This window comes from Cynocephalus volans, chromosome 3, assembly GCF_027409185.1.
Source record: "Cynocephalus volans isolate mCynVol1 chromosome 3, mCynVol1.pri, whole genome shotgun sequence".
Classification (NCBI taxonomy): domain Eukaryota; kingdom Metazoa; phylum Chordata; class Mammalia; order Dermoptera; family Cynocephalidae; genus Cynocephalus; species Cynocephalus volans.
In genome coordinates this window covers 22,293,842-22,309,510 of record NC_084462.1, presented here as the reverse complement: position 1 = coordinate 22,309,510, position 15,669 = coordinate 22,293,842, and the positions used below count along the sequence as shown (strand labels likewise).

General features: G+C 51.6%; 1 protein-coding gene across 1 annotated transcript; it reads right to left on the bottom strand.

Moving 5' to 3' along the window:
• Positions 1–3,950: 3,950 nt before the first annotated feature.
• NPTX2 (neuronal pentraxin 2) lies at positions 3,951–14,998 on the bottom strand. Its single transcript, XM_063091878.1, has 5 exons — positions 14,573–14,998; positions 12,676–12,892; positions 7,351–7,595; positions 5,375–5,554; positions 3,951–4,178 (listed from the first exon to the last, which is right to left on the bottom strand). The coding sequence occupies exons 1-5, from the start codon at positions 14,996–14,998 to the stop codon at positions 3,951–3,953; spliced, it is 1,296 nt and encodes a 431-aa protein (XP_062947948.1).
• Between the last annotated feature and the right edge of the window lie 671 nt (positions 14,999–15,669).

The window sequence follows — 15,669 nt, the reverse complement described above, 5'->3', positions numbered from 1 at the left end:
TAATTTTTCCTTCATTTTTGAAGGATAATTTTTCTAGATATAGGATTCATAGTTGACAATCTTTTTCTTTCAGCACTTTGAATATGTCATCCCTCTACCTTCTGGTCTCCATAGATTCTGGTGAGATTCAGTTGTAAATCTTGTGGAGGATTCTTTGCATGTGACGAGTCTCTTCTCTCTTGCTGATTTCAAGATTCTCTGTCTTTGACTTTTGGCAGTTTGATTATGATGTTTCTAGGTATGGATATCTCTGAGTTTATCCTACTTGGAGTTCATCAAGCTTTTTAAAATCATATTTGATTCCTCTCCCAAAACCCCAAATATCAGCAAGTCTTGGCAACTACTTCCAAGTATATCTTAAATCCTTCCACTTATTTCTGTCCCCTCTGCTACTTTCCTAATCCAAGCCATCACCACCTGTCACCTGGACTAGTGCAGTAGCCTCCTCACTGGTCTCCCTGCTTCCACTTACAACACTCTCCAGTTCATTCTACATCCACCAGAAAAAGTAGTGTCCTTAAAATATTAATCAGATTTTCACATTCCCCTGCTTAAAACCTCCAGACTTCCTGTTTACTTTGAGTAAAATCTGAGCTCAGGTGCTTCGTATCTGGCCCTTCTACCTCTTCATCCTGTCTCCCAGTCCTCTCCACTACCCAGTGAATGCAGCCACCCTGGCTCTTTCTTCTCTTGAACACTCCAAGCTCAGCCCTACCTTGGGACCTTCCTACTGACTGTTCCCTCTGCCAGAAGATTCCACCCAAGGTTGGTTCCCTCTCTTCAATCAGGTCCCATCTTAAATGTGACTCCAGGAAGTAGTTCCGCAGTTACTCCCTGTCACATCATCAGCATTTTTCTTATTTATGTATCATTTAATCTACACTCCCTACTCAAATTAATCTCCATTTAAAAGGAGAACTTTGCTATCTTACTCACCATTATGTCTCTAGTGCTTAGAATAGTGGTGACTGACACACAGTAGGTGCCCAAAAATACGTGATAAAATGAATGGCATTACTTGTGCTCAACAGGTAGACTTCTTTTCTTTCCAAGACCTCCCATAGAGGGACATCTGATGCTGGAGCACCCTAAAGCTGTGAAAGACCTGACCTGCCTTCCCTATCAGCAGAGACCTGGTCCCAGGCTGTCTTTGATTTAGCTGCATTTTGTCACTTTTCAATTCATTAATCATTGATTATTGGGCTACGGTTTCCACAGCAACCCTAACCAACCAGAATATTCTATCATCCAAGACACTCTTTACCCCACCCTTTTTGGAGAACTCAGTTTTCTATCAAGGTGTTTTCCATCCTCGTGCAAAGGGTAAGGGTCTTGAGTGAGGAAACTGAGGCCACGGGTCTATTTCAGATGGGAGGCTTAAGGCATTAGGAACTTGCTGGATTGCATGAATGATTCTTGTTTGTGCCAAACCTCCAACAGGAGGACCAGTGTGCAGCTATGATAAGGAGAAGTAGGGTCTCTCATCACATCAGGTCAGCAAGGAGCATTTTAACCCCATGTTCTGGGCTCAAAGCTCTTCTAATTGCAGGGAGGAAGTTATCTGACTCAGCAGGGGTCCTGGAGCCCAGATGCAAAGGTTTGCTCCTGGAGGAGGCAGTGCAGGGGAATCAGGTCAGCTCAGCTCAGCACCTGGCATGTGTATGAAGTAAGGAAGCCCCTCAGCACCTTTCAGGGGAGATCTGAGTAGCTGGTGTTTTCATCATAAAGGAGATTCAAAATAAACAGTGCTCCACCCAGTCGCAGTATTTTGGATTCCAAAGGCCCCCAAGCAGGGAATCCGGCCTAATTTTATGTTCTACCCAACACTAATGACATTCAGTTCTTGCCAAGTCATAATGTGCAACATTGGAATTAGACTCCAGGAACCTCAGTGATCCATTGGTCTTGGTTTTAGAGGTTACATCTTCCACAGCAGCCTTGATATCAAGTACATCTGGTGTGTGTGTCAAACGGCCCCATGATTAGGCTCCACTCCCCTACTACAATAGAAATTGACATTGCTACTTGGGAAGGGGACAAACTACATAATACTTTGCAGCTACCAAGACAGAGTAAAGATAGAAAAATGGAAAGTGCTAGCAGTGGAGGTGGAAAGACTATCAACTCACCAGCCCAGGCCAGATAGGCACGCACAGACGTGGCTCTGAGAGGACGCAGCAGCATTAGGCCCCTCAGAGCCAAGACTAGAACAGGGGTGAGTGGGAGCAAGCAGTGGAAGGGACAGGGCCTTCAGAGCCACAGGCCGGCTTTGATCCCAGCTCTGTCCTTTACCAGCTGTATGATCCAATAGTAGTTGTAATTGTTCTTTTTATACCTTTTAATTGTGATTAGCTTTTTCCAGGGGGGTTAGGAGGATTAAATGAGAATGGTGTATGAAGAGCACCTGCATAGAGCAGCTGCTGAGCAGGTGTCACACCTGCAAGACTGCTGAAGGTCCCCTAGCTGATTCCCTGGCTGAGAGGACAGAAACAGGCTGGGGACAAGGAGCCTGGGCAGAGCCTGCTGGGCACCCACAGCCTGAGCCTGGCATCAAGGTGGGAGGGGTGCAGACCTGGACCACACCCTCCTTCAAGCATCCTCAGCTCCCTTGAGTCTGCCAGACGCAGGCCCAGGTGTGCCCACTGCAGCCAGACCTGAGTGGCCTATCACGAGAGGAGCAAAGTCCCAGCCCTCCCCACCCTCAGTCCCAGAGGTGGGGAAAACAAACACTGAAGCATCTTCCAGTGCACTTTAATCAAAATAATCAAAATTCCATCATCAGAAGAGTTCTTGTAGCATACAATGTCAGGATGGGCATGTCAACTTGTTCTTACAAATGGAATTTCCACAGATCTGCACTTCAAACATGTATGAAAAATAAAATATATAATATTTAGCTTTATAAATTTCCCCGTGTAATCACTTTCTCTTTAAAATAAATTACTACCTCTGTCCAATATATTAAGCAGCCTGGAGTCACTAAGCAATTATCAGCCAAATGACATCCATTTTCTTTACAAGTTCTGGGGGAAATACTCAATGGAGACCAGCAAATGTTTGCAGGAATCAACATGAATTAAAAACGAGCACACTCCTCACAGTGGGGCAAAACATCAAACAATGGGAGCCTCTTCTGATGGTTATTCTTTTCTGTTGGGGAAAAAACAAATCCCCCAAACCATACTAAATGGCTGTAGAAGCTGCAACTGAACGTTTGGCACCAGCTAAGAAGAGGCTTTTCAAAGCCGTACCCAGTGACAATCCCATCCAAGTATGTGGCCAAGGAAGAGAGGACAGGCAGGGACCCTTCTCCATTCTGAGTCCCTCTCTATCCCCACAGCCTCCTCTCTGGAGCCACAGCCGCCTCTTCTGCTTTGGGGAAGGCAGGCCTTTGTCTGGAAAGCCTGTCCTCCTCCACCAGCTCCAGAGGGGAAAGATTCACAACATACAGAACACAAAGGGAAAGGCCCTTCTGCAGATCAGGGGGCAGATGCTTTGCTGCGTGCTCAGCCGACAACAGGGATGCACTCAATGCACAAGGGATGCAGCCACTCCAGTGGGATAGCTGCACAGTTGTGAAAGGGGACAGACAGAGGTGCACATGGGACACAAGGATCCAAGAGGGCGGGCAGGCCTGGGGCTACACTAGCATTTACAGGAGTTCTGAAGAGGGGCTTATGAACTCAATTCCACCTGCAGCAGGAAGTCAGACATTTGCCCACCTGGGGCTCAGGGCTTCTTCCCAGGGGATTCTGGCACTTCCCCCAAAACAACAAAACCTTAATGGGGAACAAATAAGCCGGTGACAAATGCTGCCACACAGCCTCAGTCTTAGAGATTCCCTGGGAGTGAGCTTTGGGGTCCCCAGGCAATTCTGGCAAGAGTTTTGACACAGTTTAACTGGGGGAGGAAGTGGCCCTGAGCTTCCCACAGGAGCAGTTGGATCCCGGCTACAAGTCAAGGAGACGCTCCTCGCAGGTCTCCACAGGCCACTTGGAAGCCCCTCCAAACACGTCAACGTTGTTGTCCACCCACGGGATGATGTTGCCCGGCATATTTGTGGAGCAGTTGGCGATGTTGACAATTTCTTGTGCACGAAGGACACGATCCCATATGTTGAACTGGCTGAGCTCCCCCACAAATGCCTGAGTGGCATCAAACCTGCCCCCAACAGTGTCCTGGGAAACAGAAACAAGTACTCTGCATCAGGACAAATTCACAAGCAAACGTACCCTCCCAGCCTTCTGGCAAATGTGAGGGAGACAGACGGGGTGGCGGGGGTGGGGCTTGAGCAGTTCCTTGGCTCCCGCACTCTGACCACATTCCCTGACCACTGATTTCTGCAGATTTTGAAGTTCCCAGGCTTTACTCCAATCATCCCATTTTATACAGGGGAAACTAAGGCTAGAATGAGGAAATACTTGCCCGAAGTCCCAAAGCTAGGACTAGCACTGGGTCTCCTGATCCTGGCCACTTCCAGAGGAGATGAGTAGGGGAACTGAGGAGGGGAGTGGGCCAAGGAGGGACCAAACTCAAAGCCTCCCTAAGCGCCTAATGTTTACTCCTTCACCCTCCACCCTCAAACCTCAAACACAGACTGAAACGTCAACTCCTATGGACCCAGGCAGCCAACTTCTTGGACTTTCCCTCCCCTAGATGGCAAGTTTCTTGGGGACAGCCCCCAAGGTCTACTCTTCCCCCCCCCTCCCCCACAAGATGAGCACCCATGCACATTTCCCAAGTGCCCCTTGCTGGGTGTCAGCGTCGAGACCCTGAGCAAATAGCTCTGGGAAGATACCAGCCCCAGCATCTAGAGCCAGTACTATACCCCGAGATCCAGACAGACACCTGGGAGATGCCCTCCCCCAGCCTCTTCCCTAGAAGGAAGCTGAAGCCTGAGTCTCAAAATGACCCCACGTGGCGCACTCGGGAGAGTGCAGCGCTCCCGCCACGGGTTCGGATCCTATACAGGGATGGCTGGTTCGCTCACTGGCTGAGCGCGGTGCGGGCAACACCAAGCCAAGGGTTGCGATCCCCTTACCGGTCACAAAAAAGGACAAAAAAAAAAAAAGACCCCATGACCACAAGGACCCTCAGCTGTGTCACACTCCATTTTGGAATCTGTCTGAACCCACCATACAAACCCGGTCCCTGCCAGTGCAGGCCACATCCCCAGCCCGCACACAGCCCCTCAGGCCGCAAGAGAGCATGGGCCGTGCTGCGCTCATCTGAGCTGGCTGTCAGGCCACAGAGGCCAGGTCTGGGGGCAGACAGCAGGGCCTGGGGTGGGAAGAGGGGACGACCTGCAAGCTGGCCTTGTGCTGCTTCACAGTCAGCCCCTCTTTGTGGTGTCCCTGGGAGGGTATGAGCCCACCTGTTCCTGCCCGAGGATCAGTACACCCCCTGGCTTGATGGGGTGCCAGGGGGCCAGGTTCTCTCCAGTGCCGAGCTTCTCCCCATCCTGGAACGCCTCCCACATGCCATCCCGCGTCGTCCAGGTGACACAGATGTGGTGCCACTTGCCATCACTGACAAACAGAGGCAGCTGAGCGACCTGTGGGCAGCAATGTGCAGGTGAGGATCTACTGGTCCCCGCCCCCACTCCTGATCCCCCCGGGGTAGGAAGCCAGGAGACTTCTTGGTCTCTCCTTCCCTACTACGTGGGTAACATGCCCGATCCTACCCACTGTGTGTGACACAGACACTCAAGAGGAAGCAGGCAGCCTCAGCACAAGCCCTTGGCCCCAGGACGGCCCCAGCCTGGCCAAGGACCAAGTAGATGTGAGAGACAACCCTTTCACATTGGCCCTGAGTACTCCATGCTAGAGATCCTGAAGGGAAGTCAGAAAAACAAATCAGGGATCTTCACTCCCCAGCCAAAGTCCCAAACCTAAATGGCAGCACTCAGGGACCTGTGTGTGTGCTGGGGGGTGTGTCACGTCCTCTTTGTGTAGAGGACTGGAGGGTCCAAGCATGAGTGTCAGCATGAGTGTGAGAGAGAGAGAGAGAGAGAGAGAGAGAGAGAGAGAGTGTGTGTGTGTGTGTGTGTGTGTGTGTGTGTGTGTGTGTGTGGAATGCACGCACAGACTGCATGCAGAACTGGAGGAAGGACATTGCCAACCTGACAGGGTCCTCCAGGAGTCCTGAGGACACTTCAGACAGGCTCAACTGCGCACTACCCCACTGTGACTGTTGGTCTCCTAGCAACCCCAAGCTTCCTCCCAGTAATTAGATGTTTACAAGAAGTCTACACGGAGAGGAAACAAGGCTCTCAGTCCTACTATGTCCTAGTGTGTTATTTAGAACAATTAATCCCTGGCTCAGAGAAGTGCTTGCTACCAGGAGACCAGCAAGCCGACTCCACAGCATTTCCAACTTAAACAAACTCCACCCAGGGTGGTTCAGTGAAGACAGACAGTGTGAGGGGCTGGGCTACCCCCCGCCCCCCACCACAGGTGGCTTCATCAGCCAGGGAGTTAGTGTCGCCACTCGAACGTTCAGATCCAGTGAGGAGGATTTGAGGATCCTCTGTTTGTTATGTTGGGTCTGACTTTAGAATGAAAGTTATGAGTGGGGCTGTTGGAGGGTCCCAAGGAGGCCTGGAGCTGATCGCTCGAGGAGACCACACTCCTGGATGTGGAAACCAGCCAGTCTATTAAAAGGGGGCATTCACTGTGGAAGAGGCAAGACTCCAGGTGCAAAGAACAGATCAGCAGTTGCCACAGGCTGGGGTAGGGAGTGGACTATGAAGGAGGGTGAGGGAATGCGGTGGGGGGGTGATGAAACTATTCTATATTTTAATTATGGTGGTGGGGTGCATTTGTCAAAACTGGCTGAACTGTACATTTAAAAGGCCAAATTTTACTATCTGTAAATTATATCTCAATAAACCTGACCCCTCAAAAAAGATGCTCATGAGAAGTCTCTTACGCTTGCACACACGTGTGCGCACACACCCCCTTCATCAGTGTAGCTCCAGGCAACAGCCTCACTGACTGGCCTAGGGCTGTGACAATCCAGGCCACATGCAGAGACCTGCTCCTCCTGCTCCTCCCATGGCCTCAGTGGCTGGCCTCTCTGCTGCTTCTTAGCTGGACCCACAACTTGGCTCTCAACAAGCTGCAGCTGCCTCCCCCCGTCTCTCCCCTGCCAGCCACCCGAAGTGGCACTGGCTCTGTGCAAAGCTGTCTCCATGACAAGGACAGCCCTGCAGACACCCTTCTGCAGCCCCTGCTCTGTGGACAAAGCAGAGCACGTGCTGGCTATGATCTGTTGTGTTAACGGCCGGCCGGCTGTCAGGCTCCCTCCAACACCCCATCAGGGGTGGGCAGAAGTGCCAGCAGGCTTCACCTTGTCATTGATGAGCAGCTCGATGGGGTTGTTGCCCCACTCTATCAGCACAATCTCGTTGGCCTGCCCAGGCACCGCATAAGAGAACGGAGTGCCGATGCCCGGCGAGGCGCTAGACCGCAGCCACAGGCAGATGGTGAAGGCGTACAGCTCTGGCAGTGTCTTCTTGATCTTGCCATACAGGTAGTTTGTGCGGAGGGGGAGGGACACTTTGAATGCATCTGGCGACTTAAACGCACTGTTGCCTGGATGGAGAGAAGAGAAGCCGGAGGCGTGTAAGGCTACCCCACCCCCAGCACAGCCCAGAGCCACATCTCACCTGGGTTCTTCGCACCCTGGAGCAACTGGGAGCCCACCACATGCCAGCCACTGTTCAAAGTACTACCATCAGGCCATGCACGGGACAGAGTCCTTGCCTTCAGGGAGCTGACATTTTGGTGGGGAAGGCAGACACAAAACAAGCAGCAGGTTAATGAGAGTGGGCCAGGCAGTGACTCCTGCTGGGAAGGGAGTGGCCCAGTGGAGGGAAGGCAGAGATGAAGTAGAATCTGAGCTGGAAACCAAATCCTGAAGAGTCGAGGCACTGTGGCAAGACCTGGGGAAGAGAACTCTACACAGAAGTCAGAAGTACAAGGGCACCAAGGAGGCCCAGGAAAGGAAGGAGGGAAAGAAATATTTTGTGGGCAATGCACTGGGAAAGTTACAGAACCTAGCTCCATCTCTTAGGACAGGAAAAGAGGTCTCTTTAAATTCAGAAGAAAATAGCTCTGGTCCCTTCTGGTTACTACTATGACTACTTTCAGTGTCATATCTGATGACTAGAAAGCTCGAGAAGGGGATAGAGGCAAGGTAGCTTTTGTTTTCTTATTACATGAAGCCAGAAACCCCTCCCTCAGCCAAGTCTTCTTACCCCCAGGTACTTCCCTGAAATCTTAGCTCCTCCTTTGGCTTCTCCAGCAAAGGTAGGGTCTGGAACCATGGGACTTGGGCTTGGAGAAAGAAAGTCTTACAGAGACCCAGGCACTTGATAAACACTTGTCAAGCGAGTAAGTCCGTGTCACTTCTCACACTAAAGAATCACCATAGGGAGGAAAACGAGTCGAGCTCCTGGGTCTTGACACTATGACTTGACTCAAAAGTGGCTTTTGGGTCTAAATCCCTGGCATGAACTGCTTTGCTCCTGATTTGCCCTTTCTTTCTCCAGAGAAGATTGAATTTACTGACCATTTCCTGCAGTTTGGAACCAGTGGGAGACAGATGAATGCAGAGGTGTCCCTCCCAGCTTAGGTTAACATACCTGGTCAGAGCCTTGGCCCTTCTAGTCTTTCCTGGGCCCCCAGGTAAATGGCACTTCTAAAATCCTTGAAAACAAACTCTTAAATGGGTTTAAATAATGTTCATTATAGTTTGGTTTGAGCTCAAAATTGATCTATCAGCCCCTGTCCTGTTATCACAGATTCCAAAGTTTTCAGGATCCTGCTTGATCCTGTCAGTTGTCATGGCAAAAGCATTCCTCTTACTTGGGGACCAGACCCTTCCTGGTGAAGAAACCTAAACACCCCTTGCTCATTCAACAAGTATTTATGAAGCACCCACAAGGGGCCAGACAATCTCCATGGCTGTAGGAGACAGGCAGGCTGTCTGGAGCCGGAACTGATGGAGGTGACTGCCTATGTCACTGTGGAATAAAATCAGTCCCTTCGTCGCCCATTCTGTAGAGCAGGGGCCAGAATAGGTAAACCTTTCTCCATCACAATCCCCCAAACTCATTTTCTGTCAGAGTAAATAATACATAAGAGAAGCTCTTTACTGCCATGGTTCACCCCTATCTAAGGAGGGATTTCTGCAAAGGAGGGGAGCAGGGCCAGTGCCACCCTCTGAACTTCTCTGCAACATATGAAGACAAGAATCTGCCTCCCCAAGTAGTATTTACTTGTATCTGCTCATTGTACAGTCTCGCCTGATTCATCCTAACCCCCTAAGGCAGGGCACCCCTCAGCACAGGCTGCAGAGCTGCTGAGTGCCTGTCAAGGACAGGAAAGACCCAGTCACCTCGGAAGTTGAAGGGCCAGGCCAGAGTCAAGGCAAAACTGAGAGAAAAAAACAGAAAGCCCCCACTCCCTGAATTTGCAGGCTGCACAGTTGAGGCTCAGAGAAGTGAGGTGACTTACCCAAGGTCACCCAATGAGTGAATGACACAGCAAAGATCAGAAGTCCATCCTTCCACTACACGTATCCACTAGAACTTAATCTTCAAGTGGCAAACGGCCATGTTCTTAATGAAGGCATCATTATCTAATAAAGAGAAATAGCTTCTATGCCCGCAGGTGGGTAGGCTTGCCAATTTAATGGCTCAGTGTCGGTAATATCGTTAGCTCGGCGACAACAGATAGGTTTAATTAGAGCTGAAAGAGCTGAGCAACAGAGGAGGGGGCCTCTATCCTGAAAGCTGGTGTACTTTATTTAAATAAAACAGCTTGGAGGTTCAGAAGAAACTTAGTTAAAGCCAATTAAGGAATTAAAGGGCCTGACCAATAAATCAGGAACTGTAGGTGGTCGACAAGGCTAAGGAGGGGCAGGCAGCCTGGGGCTAGCAAAGAGAAAGTTCGGTCTTCTTGGTGCCAATGTTTATTTCGGCACCAAGCTGGGCTGTGCCTGAGCAGTGGGGCTAGACTCTGAGGGCCCTTGCAGACAGGCAGGTCACATAACAAAGAAGAACGAGCATCCCTGGGACCCAGGAGGCAGGAGCATTCACATACAGGGGTCGGGCGCTCAGTACTGGGCTCCAGGGAGCCCCATGTGCAGAAGGGCTGGACCCCACACACAGCTGCAGGCTCCATTACTCCTCTGGGGTTACCACCAACTTCAATCCCTGCTGGGCAATCTGCTGGCCACATGAATGCAGGTATCACTCAGCTCTCTGACTGCAGTCCCTCACCTGAACTAATACCTACCTCACAGGGTTGTTGCAAGAGTTCTAGAAAGGACAGAGTATGGAACTCACAGCTGAGTATCTGGCCTAGAACAGGCACTTAACAGGCAGAGGATGACAAACTGAAGGCAAGAGTGCCCCATAGCCCCCCACCTGTCCCGTGGTTGAGGTTTATTTCCTCTGGTCTCAGCTGGAAGCTTCTAAGCAACATGGTATATTTTCTATTCTTATTTGGGGGCTGGGCATTTACATATCCCTTTATATTGGTCACTAACAGAACAGATATAAACTTACAGAACTGACCAGAAGACAAACCAGTCAGCAAATGATCACTTTCCTTAAAGATTTATCCCAGAACTGAGTTGGTGGAGCACAGAGAAGGACTTGAGAGTTCCCATGGTGGGGTCAAAGGGCAGTATACAATAGATAATGAGCTACTTCTCTGGGCCAAATCCTGGGGACTTTGCAAGAATGGCCAGTCAGGGATTTGGCCCTGGTAGAACCCAAACAAGCTCCAAGGGCTTTCCATGAAACCCTAAGGATCAATAATGTGGGTGCCGGAATCAGGCTGGCTGGGCCCCATTCCTGACTGGTTCTTTCTGGCTGTGAAGAGACAGTCTGGGGGTGAGAGAGAAAGTCACAAAGTGGCAGCTCCTGGGTGGCCAAAACCAGGATGAAGGACCTTAAAGTAAGCCACACCAACTTCAGTCAGAACACAGAGAATGGGGAGGCGCAGGTTTCTGTGACTGCTGCTGCTCACCAGCTAGTGACTCAGGCTCCACTTCAGTCCCCTCTCCCCAAGTGACATATGCCTAGTTGAGAAGTGAGCATTTTTCTCATCTGTGAAATGGGCAGAACAGAAATCCTATCTCATAGGGTGAAGCACTCAGCACCCTGCCTGGCACCACGCTATGCTCTAACTCAGCAGACTTCTACTAAGCCGCCTCCTTGTAGCAACCTGGCCACTGTGCCACGTGAGGTATACAGCCACCATCGCCCCTGGCGAAGACCCCCTCTCATTCTCCAGCTCCCCCTTTCAAGATGCTAAATAACTTTAGTGTGTCCATCCCGTGGCCTTGAATGTGGATAAGGCTGGGCCAAGGGAGCCACACCCACCTGTGACTAGGCGCTGTCCTCCCCTCCTCCCACCACATAAGAAAGGCCACAGCTGCAGCAGCTTTACCTTCAGGGAAGGCTCTCGAGCCCTAATGAGCCTCCTGAGGTCACCCAGCAGCAGAGGTGAGGCAGAGAGGAAGTTATTTTGAAAACTCAAGAATCCAAGTCTAGCTTAGAGAAGTAGAGAGTAGAATTGTGGTTACCAGAGGCTGAGAAGGGAAGTGGGGCGGGGGGAAAAGGAGAGGTTGGTTAACAGATACAAAATTACAGCTGGATAGGAAAAATAAGTTCTAGCAGTGTGCAACAGTGTTAGACAACTACAATTAACAATAATTTATTTTATGTTCTCAAGTGGCTAGAAGAGAGGAGCTCAAATGCTCTCATCACAAAAAAATAAGTTTTTGCAATAATGAATATGCTAATTACCCTGATTTGATCATCACACATCATATACACGCATTGAAATATAACTCTGTACTCCATACAGTGGTACAATCAATATGTGTCAATTAAAAAATAAGTAAGTTTTTTAAAAAAAGAATCCAAGTCTAACAGGTAAGCCACACTCACACTTTTCTGGGAAGGGCAGGGAAGAAAGGACAGACTTTTCTGGAGGAAGAGAATAGGAAAGGATGAAGGAGACCTGTAGCTTGTGGATGCTGGCTGTAAAACAACAGTAAGCCATCCCCTTTCTCCATCAGGCCCTCCTTGGCCAATATCATTAAATGAGTCATTGGACATTCTCCTACCAATTCATGAAACTGAGTAACTTGAAATTGCTTTTTCAGGTTAGTGCATCTGAGAAGATTATAATCCTATAACCACTGCCAGCAAACTTAAAACTTCACACCCAGGCCACCCAGAGGATTGGGGGTTGATAATGTGATCTGAATTTATCTACAGCCCTTGATTCCTCCTTTGCCTGTCTCCAGTGGGAGAAACTTACCCACTATAGTATGAGCAGAGAATAGAAAGATATACAGAATCTGCTGCGAGGACTAGTTAAGAAGGGACTGAAATGCCCACATGGCAGGAGGTGGGATATCAGTTGGTCCTGAGTGCATTTGCTTTTCCATAGATAATGCCAGTGGGGCTGGGGGCTAAAGGCTAATTCCTGAGATGACCGTGGTCAGTCACCTTTATTATTTGCTCAAACATCCACCAACCACCTCCATGTTGTGCCACAATCACTGCCATCATAAACCAAAATTCTGGGTTTGACCGTCAGTGATGAAAACCAGGCCACTCCCAGACACAGAAATAAGCAAAACACGCACCTCGCTCCAGCTCAGTCACCCTCTGCAGCAGCGCATTCAGGGCGTTCTCCGTCTTCTGCCGGTGAGCCGAGGTCTCGTTGTGGAGCAGGGACTTCTCCTCCTCCAACTCGGCCACCTTGCGCAGCAGCTGCCTCTCCAGCTCCCCCAGCCGCCGCTGGAGCACCTCACGAAAGTCGCTGGGCAGCCCCGCATTTGACACGTTCACTCTGAGCTGATGCTTTCAGTAGGGGCGGGGGGGACACAAGAGGGAGAAGTATTCAGGCCAGTTGAAAAGAAATTGTGAAATGTAGCTTCCCATGCCTGACCACACAGGGAGAAGCTTCCCAAACGCAAGCATTAAACCGTGCCAAAGGCAGGAAGGGGAGCATTTCATTGATGCTTTTTTGGGGGGGAGGGGAAGGGATGGAAAGGATTTCAAAGTCAGACAAGAGTAACTTTGCTGCAATATATGCAACTTGTAAATCTCATTTTCCCCTCTCAAAAAAGCTGTTATCTCCTCTTACTAAAAAGTCAACATTTTAACCAACACCTTTAATTCTATGTTGGATAAACACCAAAACACAGCTAAGATTTTTTTTTTTTTAAAGAGGTAATCGATGGTACTCAAAGCTGATGCGCATTCATCTAGAAAGGAAAACAGCGCCCAAGGTCCGGAATGTCACAAAGGTAAATAACTATGCTTGCAGAGATGTTACTGGAAAATGACAGATATAAAACGTTACTATCCTGAATTCCAGAAATTTTGTTTTTAATGCTGTTTCTAAATCCACACTTCCTATTTCTTTTACTCCTCTACCATTATTCAGGCTCTGGAGACAGCCTGCCGTTGCCTAGTCCTGAGTCCTTGGCAAGCTATTTACCCCTCTCTACTCTAAGTGTTCCAAATTGTAAAATGGACATAATAAACTAGCCTCGTGCCATTCATTATTGCAAGGATTAAAGTTAAATAATATGCCTGACCCATATTTAGTACTCAAGAAATGTTAGCTGTTAGTAATCATAACGAATCAGGGGATATACAGATGCTGGAAATACTGTATTTAGCTATCGTGCCAAAAGAAACCTTCAAATAATTTTGCAATAACTACCACCCGTAATTTAAACCTAATTTTGCTAATAAGTATATTAATAAACGCTATTAACAGAAATGTCCACACTTCTTAAATAAGGGTGGAAAGTAAAGATGAAAATTAATTGAAGATTTCCCTCTCAAAGTTCCAAACCACACACATCTTCCAAGAGAGAACGTTATAAAGTCACCTCCCCCAAAGCAATCAGGAAGGGCACTTTAAAATGGTCCAATTCAAAGACATAAGCGTCTTTGAAATTAACAAGGGATTTCCTCTAATGCGCCTTTTGGGGTCGAGGGTGACGCGCCACCCCGCGCCCGCCTCCCGCAGAGTCCCCCACCCCCAGGCCTCCACCCCCTCTGGTCAAACCCGATCGGATTTATAAAAGGAAACACCAGATGCCCAAGGCAGCTGACCTCCCGCGGGAGCCTCGCAGCATCCCGCAAGGGCCTGCTGGACCAGCCCGGCTCGCGGAGATTTGCAGAAGAGGAAGGAAGCTGCCCCGTCACCAAGTATTTCGCGCCCGGCTTGGCCATCCGGGGTCCCTAGGCGGGACCTCAGGAAGTGCACGGTGGGTCCAGTGGGCAGTCCCGGTGCTCAGGGGATTTAACCCTTTCCTTCAGCAAACGGGCGCGGGGGTTGGGGGTAGGATTGCGACCCAATTAAGTTCCCGAGCAAGAACGAGACCCACCACCCCCAACCTTTTACCACCACACCCAGCTCACTCCGCGGGAGAGCGCGCCTGGCCTGGACCATGCACCGTCCCTTTCTCCTCCCGTTCCTGCCCCACGACCCGAGGGCGTCCTCCCTCCCCCGCGCGCCGCTACCTCGAGGCTCTCCAGGCGGTCCTTGAGGGTCTGCAGCGAGCGGCTGAGCTGCTCTACGACGTGGCCGGGGTCCCGTGGCAGGTCGCCCATGGTGTCCTTGCCCGTGGCCGCGGCGCCCCGCTCCTTGCTGCCCGCCAGCCCCTCGCAGCGCGCCAGCTTGCCCGTGAGCTCGCGGATGGCCTCGCGCTGCGCGCCCAGCGTCTCCTTCTGCTGCACGACGGTCTCGCGCAGCTGCAGCACCGCGGCCCGCAGTTCCTCCTCGGGGCTCAGCGCGCCGCCCTGCATGGGCATCGCGGGCAGCGGGCAGCCGGCGCTCACCGCCTCCGGGGGCAGCGCCGTGCACACGAAGCGGCTGCCGGGCGCCGGGCTGTCCTGAGCCCCGGCGGCCACGGCGAGCGCCACGCCGGCGGCCAGCAGCGCCAGCATCCCGCCGTCGCCGCCGCGCTCACCTCAGCATCGGCGGGCAGGAGGGCGCCGTCGGGGCGCGCGGCGGGAGGCGCTTTTGCCGAGGGCCGCAGCCGGATGAGCCACTCGAGGGACCGCGTGGGTCGCGGAGCCTGCGCCCCCTGCTGTCGCCCAACCGCACCCTCAGCCCGACGCTGCCTTTCTGGCCCGGCCTGGCCCGCGCGCCCTTTCTTAAGCTGGGATGGGGCGAGCCGGCGCGTGGGGCGCGCGCCGCGAGCTCTCATTGGTCCGGCCGGGTGCGCGTCACGCGCGGGGCGGGGCGGGGGCGCATCTCCCCGCTCGCTCGCCTGCCAGGCGGGCGCGTGGGCCGGAGCCTGAGGCGAGAGCGCGGGATCCCAAGGCGCCCAGGAAGGGAAGACTGTGATCCAAAACGACCTTGGTGCCCTCGGGAGTCTCGGCCAGCTGTACCCAGGTGCCCCTCAGACCCACCCGAGGACGCAGGCGTCACGGGTTGAGGAGAAGCCGGGAGCCCCGGCGACCCCGGGGTGGCTGCGGACTTCCGGCGCGGCGCGAGGCTTCGCTGTGCGTTCGCCGCCGCCCTGGGGAGGCGTTACCCCACCTCACAGGAGGGGACTCGAACCCGGCCGCTGTCGTGAGCCACCCCCGCCGCGGCCGTGGGCTTCCTCCCTCAG

Excerpts from the sequence above, each read along its gene's own strand:
- NPTX2 (XM_063091878.1), bottom strand. The coding sequence starts at position 14,998 with ATGCTGGCGCTGCTGGCCGCCGGCGTGGCGCTCGCCGTGGCCGCCGGG. Across the intron at positions 5,555-7,350 it reads AGCTGCTCATCAATGACAAG|GTCGCTCAGCTGCCTCTGTT; the intron begins GTGAAGCCTGCT and ends TGCTGCCCACAG. Across the intron at positions 4,179-5,374 it reads TGATCCTCGGGCAGGAACAG|GACACTGTTGGGGGCAGGTT; the intron begins GTGGGCTCATAC and ends TCTGTTTCCCAG.